Consider the following 16,179-nt stretch of genomic DNA (forward strand, 5'->3'; position numbering starts at 1 on the left):
AGTTACATGCACGTAAATGCATAACAGAGCTCACAGGTGTTTTGATTTTGACACGACCTCATACGAGAATTAATAATATAGAGAATACAATGTAAAATTAATAATGCATGCAACATTTCTTTGTGGAAGTTTAGTTGATATATTGCAATTAATATACGATACATAAGTTTAATCAAAAGATTACTTTTTAGGAAAAAAAAAAGGATTTGCTTACGGGTTCCTAGTTGTCACTGTTTAAATACACCGCAACAAATAGCGCTGAATTTTATAGAGGGCATCAACAGTTGAAGAGAAGAATAACCAACAAAAGCTTTGACTATTTCACAAACAAAAAAAATCTTAGGACGTCAAGGACGCTATATTTCGCAATCGCAGACTACTTAAGATACACCGGGTAAAAAGTGTAATGTCAAAACGACAATGGGATTTCAACCGCTTTGTCAGGGGATTGTGGCGACTACGTCAAGCACGGATAGAAATGTAACTGTTGCAACACTGACAAAGTAGTATCTGCAACAAAATTAAATTTATAACGTGGCATTAGAGGTCCACCACATGTTTAAGGCCAAGTTAATTACATGACAAAATCAAACATGTATTTACAACATTCTCAGCCACATTCCAAAAAAGGCGATATCTTCTCTACGCTACGAGCGCAGGAGGTATAGAATGCAGAACATGGGTTCCTTCTCTGAGCAACCACGTAGGAGTTCCATCAGTGAAGGCGAGGAATTTCCTCCACAAGAAATATGTGGCCACGCCATCTGATTAACGAAGAGAAATATGGGCCAAACTGGCAACGAAAATTGATGTGCCACAAACAGCTTCAACGGTCCACCCATGGGCAGAGAAGCTAGAGACTTCATTGCATAATGGAGCTGTTTAAGCTGGCAAACGAAGAATGAAGGCAAGGCAACAAACAGTTTTCATTGTCCACCAGTGCGCAGAGAAGCAAATAAGCATCACCTACCCTAAAGAAGCTTCGTTGAAGTAGGAGGGGCTTGCAGTTTTCAATAGGAAATCAAACTCATAAGATGACAATTTGATGTAGAGAAGTGGTGGGGCTATCGATGACAACTAAAGAAGCATGGTCGTGCAATGATGCAGTCTCAGCCGAAAATGATACCTCAAAGAAGAAAACCTAGATTTTTAAGGAAAAGAGACTCCATGATAACAATCATAGCAACTAAGCACACATATCAAACAATAATAAAGTATGAAAGTGACCTCCAACGTTGCTGAACTGAGGGAGCCGTCACAAAAATGAAGTCTGGAGTTGGCTAAAGAGGGCAGAAGTCTCCCAGAATCCAGTTCAAGACATCAACTATCACGAAAACAAACTACATAATGCTACTCTTTTGTCAAGCCTATCAGACTACAAATGAAGATCCTCACATCCTCAGTAGTATTTTTTGCTCAGACCAGCATCAAACTCTGCAAGAGTAATCATATCCAAGCGGCCATATGAGTATTGTGCAGAGCAATGGCAAAAATGAAAAATTGAGAACTTTAACAATACAAGAAAGCACTGCTCGTGAAATTATCAATGAGAATAAAGTGGAAGAATATTGCAGATGGTATTGTTGTCCACAGTTTCTTGATGTGCCCCCCACAAAAAAAAGAACAGAAAAGAAAAAGATACTCAGCTCTGCTTTGATAGGAGGAAGTAAGAGGAGAAAAGCTACGATAATGATAAAACAACTTGGAGGAGGCAGAACCACCATACCCGTTTGCATAAGGAGAATCATGACGACGATATGCTGGGGACCTGCTGTAGCTACCACGGCTACGGCGAGGTGATAAACTGTTCAAATAAAATATAGTCAAATGGGGTTTGTTGCTTCAGGGGCTTCTAGAAAAAAGCAGCAAATCTTATGCTTTAATCCAATTCCAATCATACGCAAGTAACATGGAGGCCTTAAGAAAGTTTTATAGAATTTCAACCAAAAAATTGTTTAACTTTCAGTTAAAAAAACGAGTGAATCTCAAGGCGAAGACTAATACTTGGACAACCCAAGAATTTTCTCAGTAAGTTCATAGGCGGTAAATATGTTCATCAACTACTTACCCCTTGGCATAAGGTGACTCATAGCGGCCCCGACGGTAGGGGGGCGACCTGCTGTAGCTGCGTCCACGACGAGGAGATAGGCTGCGACCTCGAGGAGATTTTCCACGAGGGCTGTAACTCCTGCATCGCCACATACATTTCTCAAAACAAAAAATTTCGAAAAAAAAATATTATACGTCCAGGAACTCTACTCTGAAAGCACACCCAAGGACCTATGTATTCAGAAGTAAGACTATACTAAAATAGTTCGAACACAAAGAAACAATACTAAAATAGAAGAAGTTGCTATAACCCACAATTATAGCCTATAAGATGATGAAAGAACACCTAAGTAATATGAATCCCATCAGATGGAACTCCATAGTTCAAAATGATGTTGAAACCAGTTTCAAAATAGAAATTCTCAAGTAGTATTGAAATGGTATATTTCCAAACAATATATATGCAGCGGCAATTACACAACTATCAAGAATCATAATATATAGGATATATACACGTGCATATAGTTCACAATGCGAGTGCCTAAGCTGGTCTCGAGGAACTAGACAAATATACTCTCCTTGGACTGTATGTGTCACCATTTAGGTAATGATTTTTTTTTTTTTTTTTGATAACGTACCATTTAGGTAATGAATGGAATGTAGAAAAAGAAAATCAAATAGTGGCTTAATGAATTTGTAAAGATGAACAGAAAGAAAGTTATAAACAGCTATTGTGTTCACAGATATTTTTGACATGCTTTACTTGAGCTGAGGGTCCATCGGGAACAGCCTCTCTACCTTCACAAGGTAGGGGAAGGCTGCGTACACACCACCCTCCCCAAAAAAGTGAAGGGAAGTGCAATAACTGACATATCTGCCATCTTATTCTTTGAGAGATAAAAGGACCCACTGGAGGTATGATTGTGGAGGCATTATTTTGTAGTCGATAATATGACCCTATCTTGCATAGCTCTGACAAGGTTCTATGACAAATGACAGATTCTTTTCTTCCCAGTGAAGTAGCATAAAACTAGAGCTTAAGAAGCTCCTCAAATTAACTTCATTAGAAAATGTGCATCAGTTCACATAAACTAGGACATAAGGTCTATTTGATTAAAAACAAAGGAAGAGAGAGACAGAGACCTTCTCCCATAACTGGGACTTCTGCGATATCGAGGGCTGGGACTTCGATATCGCCCACTTCCAAGTCCTCGCGGACCAACGCGCAAACGGCACTCTCTAGCAAAATGACCAGGCTCACCACATTCATAACATTTCAAATCATCACCTCCACGACCACGACCGCCACGGCCTCCACCACGACCGCTTGAATTGTGTGAGAGCTCCACACGCCAACCATTTTTCCCTGTATACCAGATAAACCATGTCACGGTGGATGCACAAAAGGTTCGCCAGGAACACATTCAGCATATCACTATCCAACACGAGATACAGATAAAATCTTGCAGGCAAGAAATATTCTGAATGAACCTGTATCAGACCATCTGTTATTAAAGCTTAACGCTCAGCAGATACTGTTCCACTGGACTTCATTTTCATATTAGTATAACATAGTCTAAGTAAAGCTACATCACACTCGTGTGATATTAAGGCTGAATGATCAGCAGTAGTTATATATATGACCGCTCTCTGTTCCATTGAATGTTTTTAATAGATTATTACGAGAAGACACACAACTTAGAAGGCAGGGAAGAATTACATCATAGAGGATAAGTTCAGAAGTATGAGATATGTCAAAAACAAAAATAGACCTCTCTGGGACGACACACTCTACAGAATGGAACTTGGTAATAAGTAGCCAGATCTACACTTTCAAACTATGCTAACTATATCATAAACTCAAAGGAAAGCCTAGTAACACCAGGTTCAACACATTTCCTAGGTATCAGTTTTGGACCAAAAACGAGCATGCAGAAAAGAAATCTAAGAACCAAAATGGAAGCTTATGCTGACACAACCTGAACTTGTACACCATTACCATTAAAAGAAGGTTAACTACAATCACCCTACTCATCCAGCTAATGATGTATGATGTACAATATTCAATTCATACCTTAATATGATGTACAATATTAAGGCTGAATGATCAGCAGTAGTTATATATATGACCGCTCTCTGTTCCATTGAATGTTTTTAATAGATTATTACGAGAAGACACACAACTTAGAAGGCAGGGAAGAATTACATCATAGAGGATAAGTTCAGAAGTATGAGATATGTCAAAAACAAAAATAGACCTCTCTGGGACGACACACTCTACAGAATGGAACTTGGTAATAAGTAGCCAGATCTACACTTTCAAACTATGCTAACTATATCATAAACTCAAAGGAAAGCCTAGTAACACCAGGTTCAACACATTTCCTAGGTATCAGTTTTGGACCAAAAACGAGCATGCAGAAAAGAAATCTAAGAACCAAAATGGAAGCTTATGCTGACACAACCTGAACTTGTACACCATTACCATTAAAAAGAAGGTTAACTACAATCACCCTACTCATCCAGCTAATGATGTATGATGTACAATATTCAATTCATACCATCTAGCTCGCGAATAGCATCTAGAGCATCCCTACGATCATCGAACTCAATGAATGCATAACCTGGAGGTCGCCTTGCAACCCAAACACTGCAACAAATAATCAACACTTTAATTATGTGCAGGACAAAAATAATTACATATCTAACATGAGAAACAAATCAAGAGGCTCAAAACAGACAACTCTGAAAAGGAGTAAAAGGAACAATAAAAGAAAGGATGGAGAAAGACACGTAGAAAGGCCCAAAGATATATTCTTCGTCATTGCTCTTAAAAAGATACAGAGAGTAACTCTAAACAAAGGGATGCAAACCATTGTTAACTTTTACCCTATCAAAAAAAAAGTGGGGGGGGGGGGGGGGGGGGGGGTTGGGGTGGGCGGGTGGGGGTGTGTGTGGTGGTGGATGCAAACCATTGTTTAGAATGCAGAAGCTTTGCAACACATTTGGGTTGTATAGCTATAAGCTTGTTCATCAATACAAGCTATTTTGATGAAGCCTGATAGGCAAAAACCATATGCGTCTGTTTAAAGTAACAGAGCTTTTAATTCACCACCTAGTCCAAGTAGTCATCCATGGACTAGAATAAAGAACCAATTCAAACAGCTGAAGCCTCAAGCATCTTTGGATATTTGTTCCTTCAGGGAGCCTGGAAACTCATCATCTTAAGCCTTTTAACTTCTGCGAGTTCTGATAATATCTTCACACATAGTGTAAGCGATAAATAGGACATTTAAAGCAGTAAAAGAGGCATGTAACAAAAACATAATTGTAGTACAAGGAAAAATTCACCAGCCAAACAAAGCTTCCCAGATACTGAAACTGCTTGAGGTGTTCCGCTTAGCACTCAAACTTTATTATATACCTAAAACATACTCCCCATTGTTCCATTTTATGTTGCAGGTTCAGGTTACGAGAGTCAAAGTACTTAATTTTAAGTGTGAATTAGTACATAGATCCTTCAAGTTTTTTGAAATAAAATTTACATATCTGGAAACTACATATAAAGTACTACAAGTCACAATGATAAATATAAAAGACACTTGAAATGATGATCGTCAAGGGAAAATATATTTGACTCCCCAAATGTTTATAGTGCCATATAAAAAGGAACAAAGGAAGTACTTCTCTGGATTTAGTAACTTTACTTTTCACGCACCCTCCACCCAGGGGTGGGGAGGGTGTTCACCCGAACACCCTCGGCAAAAAATTACATTACACATATAAGGTAGATTTTCTGTGATTATGTACATATATTAACTTTTGAATACCCTGAACAAATGCAAAAGGTTAGCTCAAGCGGTCCAGGGTGTTCAGAATTGTCTCTAGCGTCCTAGGTTCGATTCCCAGGAACAACATTATATAATATTTTATATTTAGTTTTTGTTGTTTTTTCCGAACCCCCTGATTGAACTCCGCCTCAAAGCAACAGTGGTCTTTCTCACTCCCCCTTTGGCAACTCAAACCCCACCTAAATGGTTGGAGGTAGCAGGCTCTAATACAAGTGCAGCCTCCCTCGTACTCTTTCGAGGTTTCAGATTTCAAGTTCCATTTTTTTCAATTTCTAAACCCAAAAATCTTTTTCATGCTGGGAATTAATATTAAGCTAATTTAGAACCAACTCTAAAAGAGAAACATAAGAAAACAATACCAATAATGTAGCCTAAGGATCGATGAAGCTGGAATGAAGACCATGAGTCCCCAAAGTTGGAATAGAAGATTTCTTCCCATCCATCAAACTTTGGTGAAATAGTCGAGGTGTGCGCAAGCTGGCCCGCCAAGGCACCATCATTATTTAAACAAAAAAGGGAGAAAACATGAGCTTATAACTACACAAAAGAAATTACCCCAAATATCCTTCCTTTTTTCCAAAAATTTCCACTCGCACCATCATTATTAAACCAAAAAAAGGAGAAACATGAGCTTATAACTACACCAAAAAAAAAAAAAAAAAAAAAAAAAAACCAAAGATCCTTCTTTTTTTTCCAAAAGATTCCACTTGCACCATCATTAGTAAACAAAAAAAGGAGAAAACATGAGCTTATAACTTCAAAACATACACCAAACATCCCTCCTTTTTTCCAAAAATTTCCACTTGGACCATCATTAGTTAAACAAAAAAGGAGAAAACATGAGCTTCTAACTACACAAAAATATTACCCCAAAGATCCTTCCTTTTTTCCATAATTTTCACTTGTATCGAATGAAATATGAAATTCTAAATTAAACGAGCAATTGCAAATCCTAACTTTATCTTAAAAAAAAAAAACGAAAATTTTCAAAAATATATAGCCCAACAAAAAATATTACGCCATGTAGCCATAGTTTCAGTTTATACAATATTATACAACATTATACATGTAGGGAAAGCATTATACAAAATGTATCAACCTGTGTATAATAGTGTATGGAAGGTGTTTATGCACAAATATGGGCTAAACCAGGTAACAAACTCAAAACATTGGCTACATGTCGTAAATATTTTCTCCCGGTAGACATAGAGCATAATTTTCCCAAATTACCCCAAAGATCCTTCCTTTTTTCCTAAATTTCCACTTGAACCATCCAACAAAGATAAACTGCTAAATTAAATGAGTAATTGTAAATCTTAAAAAATAAAAATATATAACTACCTTCTGAGAACACCATAGATGCGAAACTCATCCTCAAGGTCTCTCTCAGTTATCCGTGGATCCAAATTCCCTACGTAAACCCTCGACATTTCTCGAGCCTGCAAATTCAAGAAACAAAAAAATCAGTTCAAAATCAAATCTTTCAAATTCGAATAAAATACTCCCTCCGTTTCAATTTGTTTGTCTGGTTTTGAGGAGTTTAAGAAAGTAAAGTTTAAAACTAAAGAACAATTTTGAATCTTGTGATCTTAACTAAGGACCCGTTTGGCCATGAGCATTATTAACTTTTTTCCGGAATTTTTTTTTCTCTATATTTGAAAATCAGCATTTGGCCATGAAAATTCCGAATACAACTAAAACCTAAAAACATGTTTTGACTTTTTCCCTTCAATACATTCAAACAACTAAATATTTTTTTTACAAAAATTATAACCAAACACAAATCCAATTTTAAAATTTTCAAATAAAGTGAAAAGTATTTGATTTTTATGGCCAAACACATACTCCCCTCTGTCCCAATACTGTCCCAATTTATATGACACTTTTTTTTTAAGTCCGTCCCAAAAAGAAACTGATATATTTCCTTATTTGGCAACAATCTAACTTTGAGCTTTACATCTTTATAATCACACAAATATCTTTAGCTTATTTTAGACCACAAAATTAAAAAATCTACCTTTATTTCTTAAACTGTCTGCCCAGTCAAACTACATAGTATAAATTGGGACAGAGGGAGTACTAAAGATATGTAGGACGTATTAAAATGCTCTTTAATCTTGTGGTTTTAAATTAAAGAGTTGCAAGAAAATGAAAGAGATATTTTTTTAAACGGACAAAAAAAAAAAAAAAAAAAATCAAATAAATTGAAACAAAGGGAGTAACATCTTTCGAATTCAAGTTAAAAAAAAAAATCCATAAAAACACGGTTGAGGAAAGAGGAAAAAAAAAATCAAAAGAAAATTATTTGTTTGATGAAAAAACGTAGGGTTATGATATGTTGAAATGAAGGTAAAAAAAGGAAGAGGACAAATAAGTAATTTACCTGGAGAAGTATTTAGGGTTTTGTAAGCTGTTATCAATGGCTTCTTTGAGGAGCTTTTGGATTGCGTAAATTGTTTTTGTATTTTCAGAGACTGGCGCTTCTAGAGACTGCTTTTTTTTTTGTAGAGAAAAGTTTGCAGCTGACGTGGACATGGCACTGTTTGGGTCTACTGTGTAAGTGGGTTGGATTATGTGATACAAGCCCAGTCTACTCGGGGAGATTTGTCCAAAGTACAAATGCCACTCGGTAGCCGCTTTTTCGATCGCTATTTAACTAGGTGCGAATTGGGGTGGTCTTTAAATTTTGCTCCTTATATTTGAAATTTTTAAATTTTCTTTTAAAATAAAACTCCAAAACCATGTTTGAACCTCCACACAGTCAAAATTTTTTAAACTATATATATAAAAATAATAAGACAATAATAAGAGGTTTCAAGTTTGAGCTTTGGGTATGAATTGTTTTGGATACAAATCATAATAGTCAAAATACCCCCCAACGTTTGACCAAAATGCCAACTACACACCTAACCTTTGCGTTGGACCTATTACCCCCCTGATATTTTTTTTTTCAGTATTAAAATGCCCCTTTTTTTTGCTGATGTGGCAGTCCAGTATGCCAACCCCCAATTATGAAATGGCGCTTGTCCACACGCGCCGGCCACGTGTCACATATTTAATTTCACCATTTTTTGACCCTAAGCCGACCCGTAGCCCTAAATTAAATCATCCCCAATTCTCTTATTCACAAAAACCTAGCGACCATCCCAAATTTCACGATAAACACCATTTTCAACCCCAATCTTTGTTTTCATTTTCTCACGTACATATTTTCGTTGCTGTTCTCGTTGCTGTTCATTGTTGTTCATCTAGGAAAGGTTAGTTTCCTTACATTTTTTTTTTCTTTCAAAAAATGATACTAGGATTTTGTGCATATTGTTTGAAATCTGGACTATAAAAAACAAATTTTCATAGTTCCCTAACTGTAATCGACATTTATTATCATATTGTGCATATTGTTTGATTTTTTTTTTCAAAAAACGATGTAGTCTAGGGTTTTCGATTCTTGCATATTATTATCATTTTTTTGATTCCGTTTGACATTAAGTTGAATTACTTGGTATTCTTTGTTTTTTTATTTTGTATTTAGGTAGTACATGGCCGATTTTGTGTATGTAACCTTAAGATGGTACCATGGAGGTGTGTTATACTTAAATAATGGGGAGCCAATATATGAAGGTGGGGAAGTTACTGATATATTCAATGTCGATGTTGATATGTTGTCTTTTTTTGAGTTGAGAGACTTTATTAAAGAATTAGGATACATAATTACTTGCACATTCGCATTAAGCCACCTCATTGTGGCATTTTGGTAGATGTTGATAGTGATGAGGTTATTTTAAATATGATCGTGGGTTTGAATGATGGTGACACCGTGGAGGTTTTTGTCAAGCACATGGTTGATGAAGCGATTGTTGACCCACCTTTATTAGAATATGTTAGTCATGAGGATAGGGAGGAATCTTGTTCCCCTTTTAATAAAGGGGTCGATGACATAGGGCCGATGAAAGATGTAGTAATGAAAGGGTTGTTGAGGAGCCCTTAAATTGTCCTAATGCACCTTTGTCCTTTTCTACTCAAACTTGTGAAAAAACACCTCCTCCTACCTCCTATACACCGTCGCTATCGTTGAAAACACACCACCCCATTCCTCTTTTACTTCAAATTTTTCTCGTTCCGGAAAAAACACCTCCTACCTATCCTACACTGCTGTTGTTGCTCCCGAAGAAACAACACCCCATTCCTCTTTTCCTTGTCTTGATACTACTTTTTGAAAATACGACGCGGGACCTTCCTCTTCTACACCTGCTTGTTCATGAAGATCTTAAAGATGTAGGTCCAGTTGGATCTGATTCCTTAGATGAGGGTTCTGATTTCTCAACTGATGATAGTGAACAATCTGTAGATGACATAGAAGGGGAAGGTGAGGATGAATATGCAAGTGATGAGGCTGATGAGGTAAGAGAGTTGAGGGCTGAAAGGAGGATTGAATTTCAGAGGAGAAAAAGAAGTGAGAGGGCAAAACTCGACGGTGAAGAGGTTCCGGCGAGGTCAAGGTTTGGTGTGGATCTAGGATTTGATGAAACTAGAATAGGTAAGGTTAGTCTTGAGGGTAGGTTAGGAGGTGATGAACCTTACATTGATAGTTCGTTGATGATAGCTTTGAAATAGATGAGGATGAGGGTTGGGATGATGAAGAGGACATTGAATCTTGTTGGGGTAAATGCGCCAAGAAGACAAAGGTTTACAAGAAGGAAGAATGATAAGAACAAAATCATTCATGACCCCACCGCCAAGAAAGTTGTATGGCGAGTTGGGTATGGTCTTTAAAGATGTTGATGAGTTTAGGAGAGCAACAAAATATCTTTCATTAGGAAAAGGGTTAAAGTAGAAAAGTGGGTGAATGAGCCTACAAGGGTTAGGGTGAGGTGCAAGGATGGTTGTCCATGGTTATTGTATGCTAGGCTTGATAAAACCACGGATGATTTCCAAATTAAAACTTACATTCCAAAGCATACTTGCCTCCAAAGTAGCGAAAACTACTTGTGTAATGCCAAGTTTATTGTCGAGACTTATAGAAAGAGAATAACCGAAAACCAAACATTAAAGTTGTTCGGTTGCAAGAGCTAATTAGGACAAAGTTTAATCTTCATGTTGGTAAGACCACGCTTAGAAGAGCAAGAGCAAAAAATCTACTGAAAGAAATCATGGGAGATCACATTCAGGAGTTTGGAAAAATCCTTGACTACAGGGATGAATTGTTAAGGACTAATCCTGGTTCCACTTGTGTAGTTAAACTTGCTGAACCAAATGCTGATAGTAGGCCTGTTTTTCAGAGCTTTTATATCTGTTTTGATGCTTTGAAGAAAGCATTTCAGCGACCGTAGAAAATGTATTGGTTTAGATGGTTGTTTTACGAAAGGGGTTTGTAGAGGACGATTGTTGGTAGTCATGTGTGTAAAGATGGTAATAACCAAATGTTGCCTCTGCATGGGTCAGTGGTGGAGTATGAAAACAAGAGCACTTGGACTTGGTTTATCGAATTTTGAAGGAAGATTTGGCACTTGGAGATGGGACACATTTAACATTGATAACGTATATGCGAAGGTATGTACACTAGAGATTTGTTGCAATTTTTTTTCATGAAAAGTCATGTGTTTTCATCTATACTAACCGCTACTATTTCGGGGACTATTTGTTGCTATTCAAGATCTTTTACCTTGTTGAACACGAGAAAGTGTGCTAGGCACATCTTAGCTAACTTTAGCAAAGACTCGGAGAGGGCTACAAAGAAGACAACGAGTTTTGGAGAATTGCCAAAAGCACCTTTGAGTCTCAACTAAGGAGAAATATTGAGCGGATGAAGTTGCTTGGTCCAACGAAAATGATGGACAAACGATGTATTACAACATAAATTATTGGTGTAAGGTCTACTTCAACACTAATGTAAAAGTAGATTCTGTAGATAACAATATGGCTGAGTGTTTTAATGCTTGGATCATGGCTGCCAGGTATGAGTAATGCATATTTACCTTGTTGTTGCTCCTGTTTTGACAAACTGTTTGTAGATAACAATATATTTGTTTGTTTATTGGCTAACTGGTAGGCACAAAACTATAATAACAATGCTTGAGGAGATTAGGGTGAAAATGATGGCAAGGATTGGAACATTAAGGGAGTTTGTAAACACTTGGAAATGTAACTACTCTCCAATGTGTACGAAGGTGTTAGAGGAAAATGCTACACTTTCAATGCAATGTAACATTGAGTTTAATGGAGTTCTTTGGTTTTGAAATTAGGGAAGGACTATATCAACACACTGTGGATATTTCTAAAAGGCGATGCGGTAGTAGGGTGTGGCGACTAAAAGGCATCCCATGTGCACATGCTTTAGCCGCAATTCGGTTCAAAAGGTATGATCCACTTGGCTACATTGACCATTGCTATAGCAAAGAGACTTACATAAGAACATATGAGCATGTTCTTCAACCAGTCACAAACATGGAAATGTGGCCTGTCTCTACCCGCCCTAGTGTGGCTCCACCAGACATAAAAAGCATGCCTGGTAAGCCTCAAAAGACCAGAAGGAAGGAGGCAGGTGAAATTCCAAAGTCTGGGAAGATGCCAAGAACTGGAATGGCCATGACTTGTAGCAACTGCCATAATAGAGGCCACAACAAGAGAGGGTGTCCAAAAAAAGACTCAGCAGCATGGACAGAACCAGCAAGCTCTAGCAGTGGAAGGGCCAACACATCACAACCACCATCTTCAAGCAAGGTCATGGGGAGACCAAAGAAACCACCAACAAAACTAGTACCTGTTGAAAAAGAGGCCAAGAGGAAGACCTAGAAAAGCGCCCAAGCAAGAGGAAATAATCTGCGCAAAGCTGAAGTTCATGCTTCATGTTCTGTCCCTGCAGCAACTAGTGCACACCCCACTGCTAAAAGAGGAAGAGGAAGTGGCACTAGTGCACCATATAAAAGGCCTAGAGTAATGGGAATGGGTGTTTTCCAGGCAGAAAATGGGTTCAAAACGAGTTAATGTGAGTGCCTTAATACGCACAAGTGTTCTTTTATGTGTTGTTTCCATTACTAAGTGTTATTTTATGTGTTGTTTCCATTACTAACTCCTTGGTATAATTTGCGTGAACGTACCGGCATGTCAAGCGACGAGATTGTGTCAACTAGTAAAGCAAAGGTGACCGGATCAAGAACACATCGGTGACATTGGCTACAAGCCAAGTGCAAATAGTAAGTCGAAATGGAGAGGCAATGAAGCAATCACAACCAGGAAACTACAAGAGATACGGAGAAAATGACAAAAGGTAGAGGTAAATCGGCAAACCCAAGCCAAGAAAGCACTGTTCACATCCAAGCACCATGGAAAATATAATTATGATGAAAATGTCCTCAGCTTCTTCAATGTACACATTTATGGATTGACATTTTAGTATTTTGTCTTGTTCGTTTAATCAAAACAACATATTAGTATTTTGTCTTGTTCGTTTAATCAAAACAACATTTTAGTATTTTGTCTTGTTCGTTTAATCAAAACAACACTACGATATAGCCGTTTAACGTGTTCCAATTCCATTTCGACTTGACATAGTCGTTAAACGTGTACAAATTCAGCAAAAGGGCATGAATTTAATATGGTCAACAAAGACGATTAAAGGCACTAAATACGACATGGTCAAGGACCATTAAATGGCACTAAATCCAACATGGTCAAGGACCATTAAATGGCCTAATAATTCGGTTGAAACCGTGGAAATTGCACGGATTGCCCTTCTTTTGGGGTGGTCTTTAAATTTTGCCCTTCATATTTGAAATCTTTAAATTTTGCCCTTCGCTAAATCCCATAGGTTTCAGGTTCGAACCCCCACACAGTCAAAATTTTAAAAAAAAATTCGCAAGGCAAAGTTTAAATTTCGCTATGCCCCCATCGCATACGGTTGTGAAGGAATTAGCAAAGTTATGCGGACCGCATACTTATGCCTTATGGGCGACTTGACATAAGTATGCCGGTTCCGCATAACTTTGATAATTCCTTCATAAGTTTATGCCGGATCCGGCATAAAAGTTTGCCCATTAAAAGTATGCCCCCATCGGCATAAACTTGTTAAGGATTTACCAAACTTATGCCGATGGGGGCATACTTATGCCTTATGGGCAAACTTTGCCTTGAAGCATATATATGTATTTTTTCAAGCATATATACCAAAGTTACATGGAAAAGTATTATGCTACAACCAAATGTCCATCCCGTATACAAATTCACACTTTGGCCGGCAATACAAGGTAGATTAGCAATTATGTTGATAGACTTCGAAATATTTTCCCATCTTCTCAAGGCGGGACAAGAAATATTTTCCCATCTTTATTTTGAATGCTCCATCACAAAAGGATTGTGGTACAGTGATTGTTGGTATGGGTGGGTACACTAGAAGAATAGGGGGCAAAGATGAAATCACATGGATCTCACACATTGCTAGACACAAATCGGGCCATTGCTCCATTACTTTTTCGCATTTTTGGTATGCTAGTGGCATTGGTTTGGAGAGAAAGGAACCTACTCGGATTTCAAAATACTCGGTTTCTTCCCCGATAGACTTTGCAGAGAGAGATTGCACAACATATTCACATCCAAGGCGGAACAATTTCAAATGGCAGAGAGCTCTTTGCTTTGCTATGAATTGCTATCCCTAGCTAAGTGTAGTTGATTAAAACTGGCGTTGTTTTTTTAATGTAATAGTTGCTCCTAGTTTGACTTATACAAGTTAGTGAGTAGGAATTTTACCATGTACGGTTGAAGGTCGGCTTCAACTTTGTCTTTATACAAGTTTTTTGGATGGAATAAAATAGACTTTCAACCAAAAAAAAAGTTTGCCTTATAAGGCAAAGTTTAAATTTTATATGCCCTCCGGCGACTTTTAGTTATGTTTAACTAAAAGTCTAAAAGGGTACTTTGCCTCGAGAAATATTTACTTTTAGTTATGCCGGATCCGGCATAACTTTAACTTTTTCTTAAAGATTGTATGCTGGATCCGGCATACACTCCCTAGTCCTGCCTTGCGAAATTATTTTTTTATTTTATGCTTGAGCGGGGGTTCGAACCCAGAATTTCATGTATTCGCTCATCTTTCCAAGCAAAGGGCAAAATTTAAAGACCACAAATATGAAGGGCAAAATTTAAAGACCACAAATTTGAGTGGCAAAATTTAAAGACCACCCCAAACGAAGGGCAATCCGTGCAAAAAAATGTTGAAACCATCTATATAACACAACATACACACACACACCATATCACACATTCACCACACTAAACTACAACAACAACATCAACGTGCAACCAAAATAGCAAGCACAACAAACACAACAACTAGTGCACCAAAATAGCAGAGCACAACAAACACAACAACATATAACATCTACATCATACCAAAAGAAGATGCTAGCTTTCTTTGTGAAAAAGTTAACCCGTTCTTACGTGCAAACCGATGATTTTGTAAGTTTTTTTATATTTGTTATTATTATTTGATTTACGTGAAAACCGACGATGTAAACTTTCTTTTTTGTTCATTGAAGATACTTCCACATGAACATCATGACATTTTTCCAACGACAACAACGCATGCCGTGTTAAAGTATCAAGATGACACCGTTCACAAGATGACGTTCAGAATTGGGAAAAAAGCTCGTTTATGCCAAGGGTGGAAGGCATTTATAGATTCAAAAGGTTTGAAAGAGGGAGACACACTAGAGATTTGGGTGTGTAAATGTGAGTGTGGAGATGGCATAGGATTTCATGTATTTAAAAAAGAGATAGAGATCATAAATATTGATTAGTAGATCTCTATTATTCAATTGTCTATGTTTAACATGTCCATGTATGCTACTATTTTGATTAAGACAATGATTAATGTTATGTGGATGTGATTTTGATTTTAATTTTAATTTCGGATAAATACTTCAAAACACCTTAACATCAAACTTCTTCATTCATACATGATAAAATAGATGTATATGTTAGAAAATTTGCCATAACAAAAGGCAAACAAAACATAACATAGCCGAGACACTACCACCACTACCACTATCTATGGCAATTTGATTTTTCCATTGTTTGAATTGCCACTACGGAATACAAAACTTATGAACACAACAACAACACAAACAACAAAACAAAAAATGAAATTCCTATGGAACCTACCCCCTTTAGTCTTCCTTGTGTCTTCTTTTTTGGTCCATCAACCTCGACCAAACCCATGTCAACACTAACCGAATTATTATCGTTAGTAGTGATCTCATCCAATTCCATCTTCAAACTCCGATATTGC

General features: G+C 37.3%; 1 protein-coding gene across 5 annotated transcripts; it reads right to left on the minus strand.

The window, feature by feature from the left end:
- Nucleotides 1–249: 249 nt before the first annotated feature.
- On the minus strand, nucleotides 250–8,399 carry LOC132067356 (serine/arginine-rich splicing factor RSZ21A). Of its 5 annotated transcripts, none has more exons than XR_009417135.1 (8): nucleotides 8,284–8,399; nucleotides 7,242–7,339; nucleotides 4,611–4,699; nucleotides 3,193–3,415; nucleotides 2,069–2,188; nucleotides 1,727–1,804; nucleotides 1,228–1,434; nucleotides 250–510 (listed from the first exon to the last, which is right to left on the minus strand). XR_009417135.1 is itself a non-coding variant. In XM_059460561.1 (8 exons), exons 3-8 carry the CDS (start codon nucleotides 6,337–6,339, stop codon nucleotides 1,428–1,430), a joined length of 597 nt encoding a protein of 198 aa, XP_059316544.1. In that variant the 5' UTR covers nucleotides 6,340–6,377; nucleotides 7,242–7,339; nucleotides 8,284–8,326; the 3' UTR covers nucleotides 512–1,427. The 5 variants fall into 5 exon arrangements, 3 of the variants coding, with proteins under 3 accessions (XP_059316544.1, XP_059316543.1, XP_059316542.1); XR_009417134.1 differs by lacking the exon at nucleotides 250–510 and adding an exon at nucleotides 512–1,141; XM_059460561.1 differs by lacking the exon at nucleotides 250–510 and adding an exon at nucleotides 6,260–6,377 and having other exon boundaries at nucleotides 512–1,434; nucleotides 8,284–8,326.
- Between the last annotated feature and the right edge of the window lie 7,780 nt (nucleotides 8,400–16,179).

This window comes from Lycium ferocissimum, chromosome 8 (assembly GCF_029784015.1).
Source record: "Lycium ferocissimum isolate CSIRO_LF1 chromosome 8, AGI_CSIRO_Lferr_CH_V1, whole genome shotgun sequence".
In the NCBI taxonomy this organism is placed as follows: Eukaryota; Viridiplantae; Streptophyta; class Magnoliopsida; order Solanales; family Solanaceae; genus Lycium; species Lycium ferocissimum.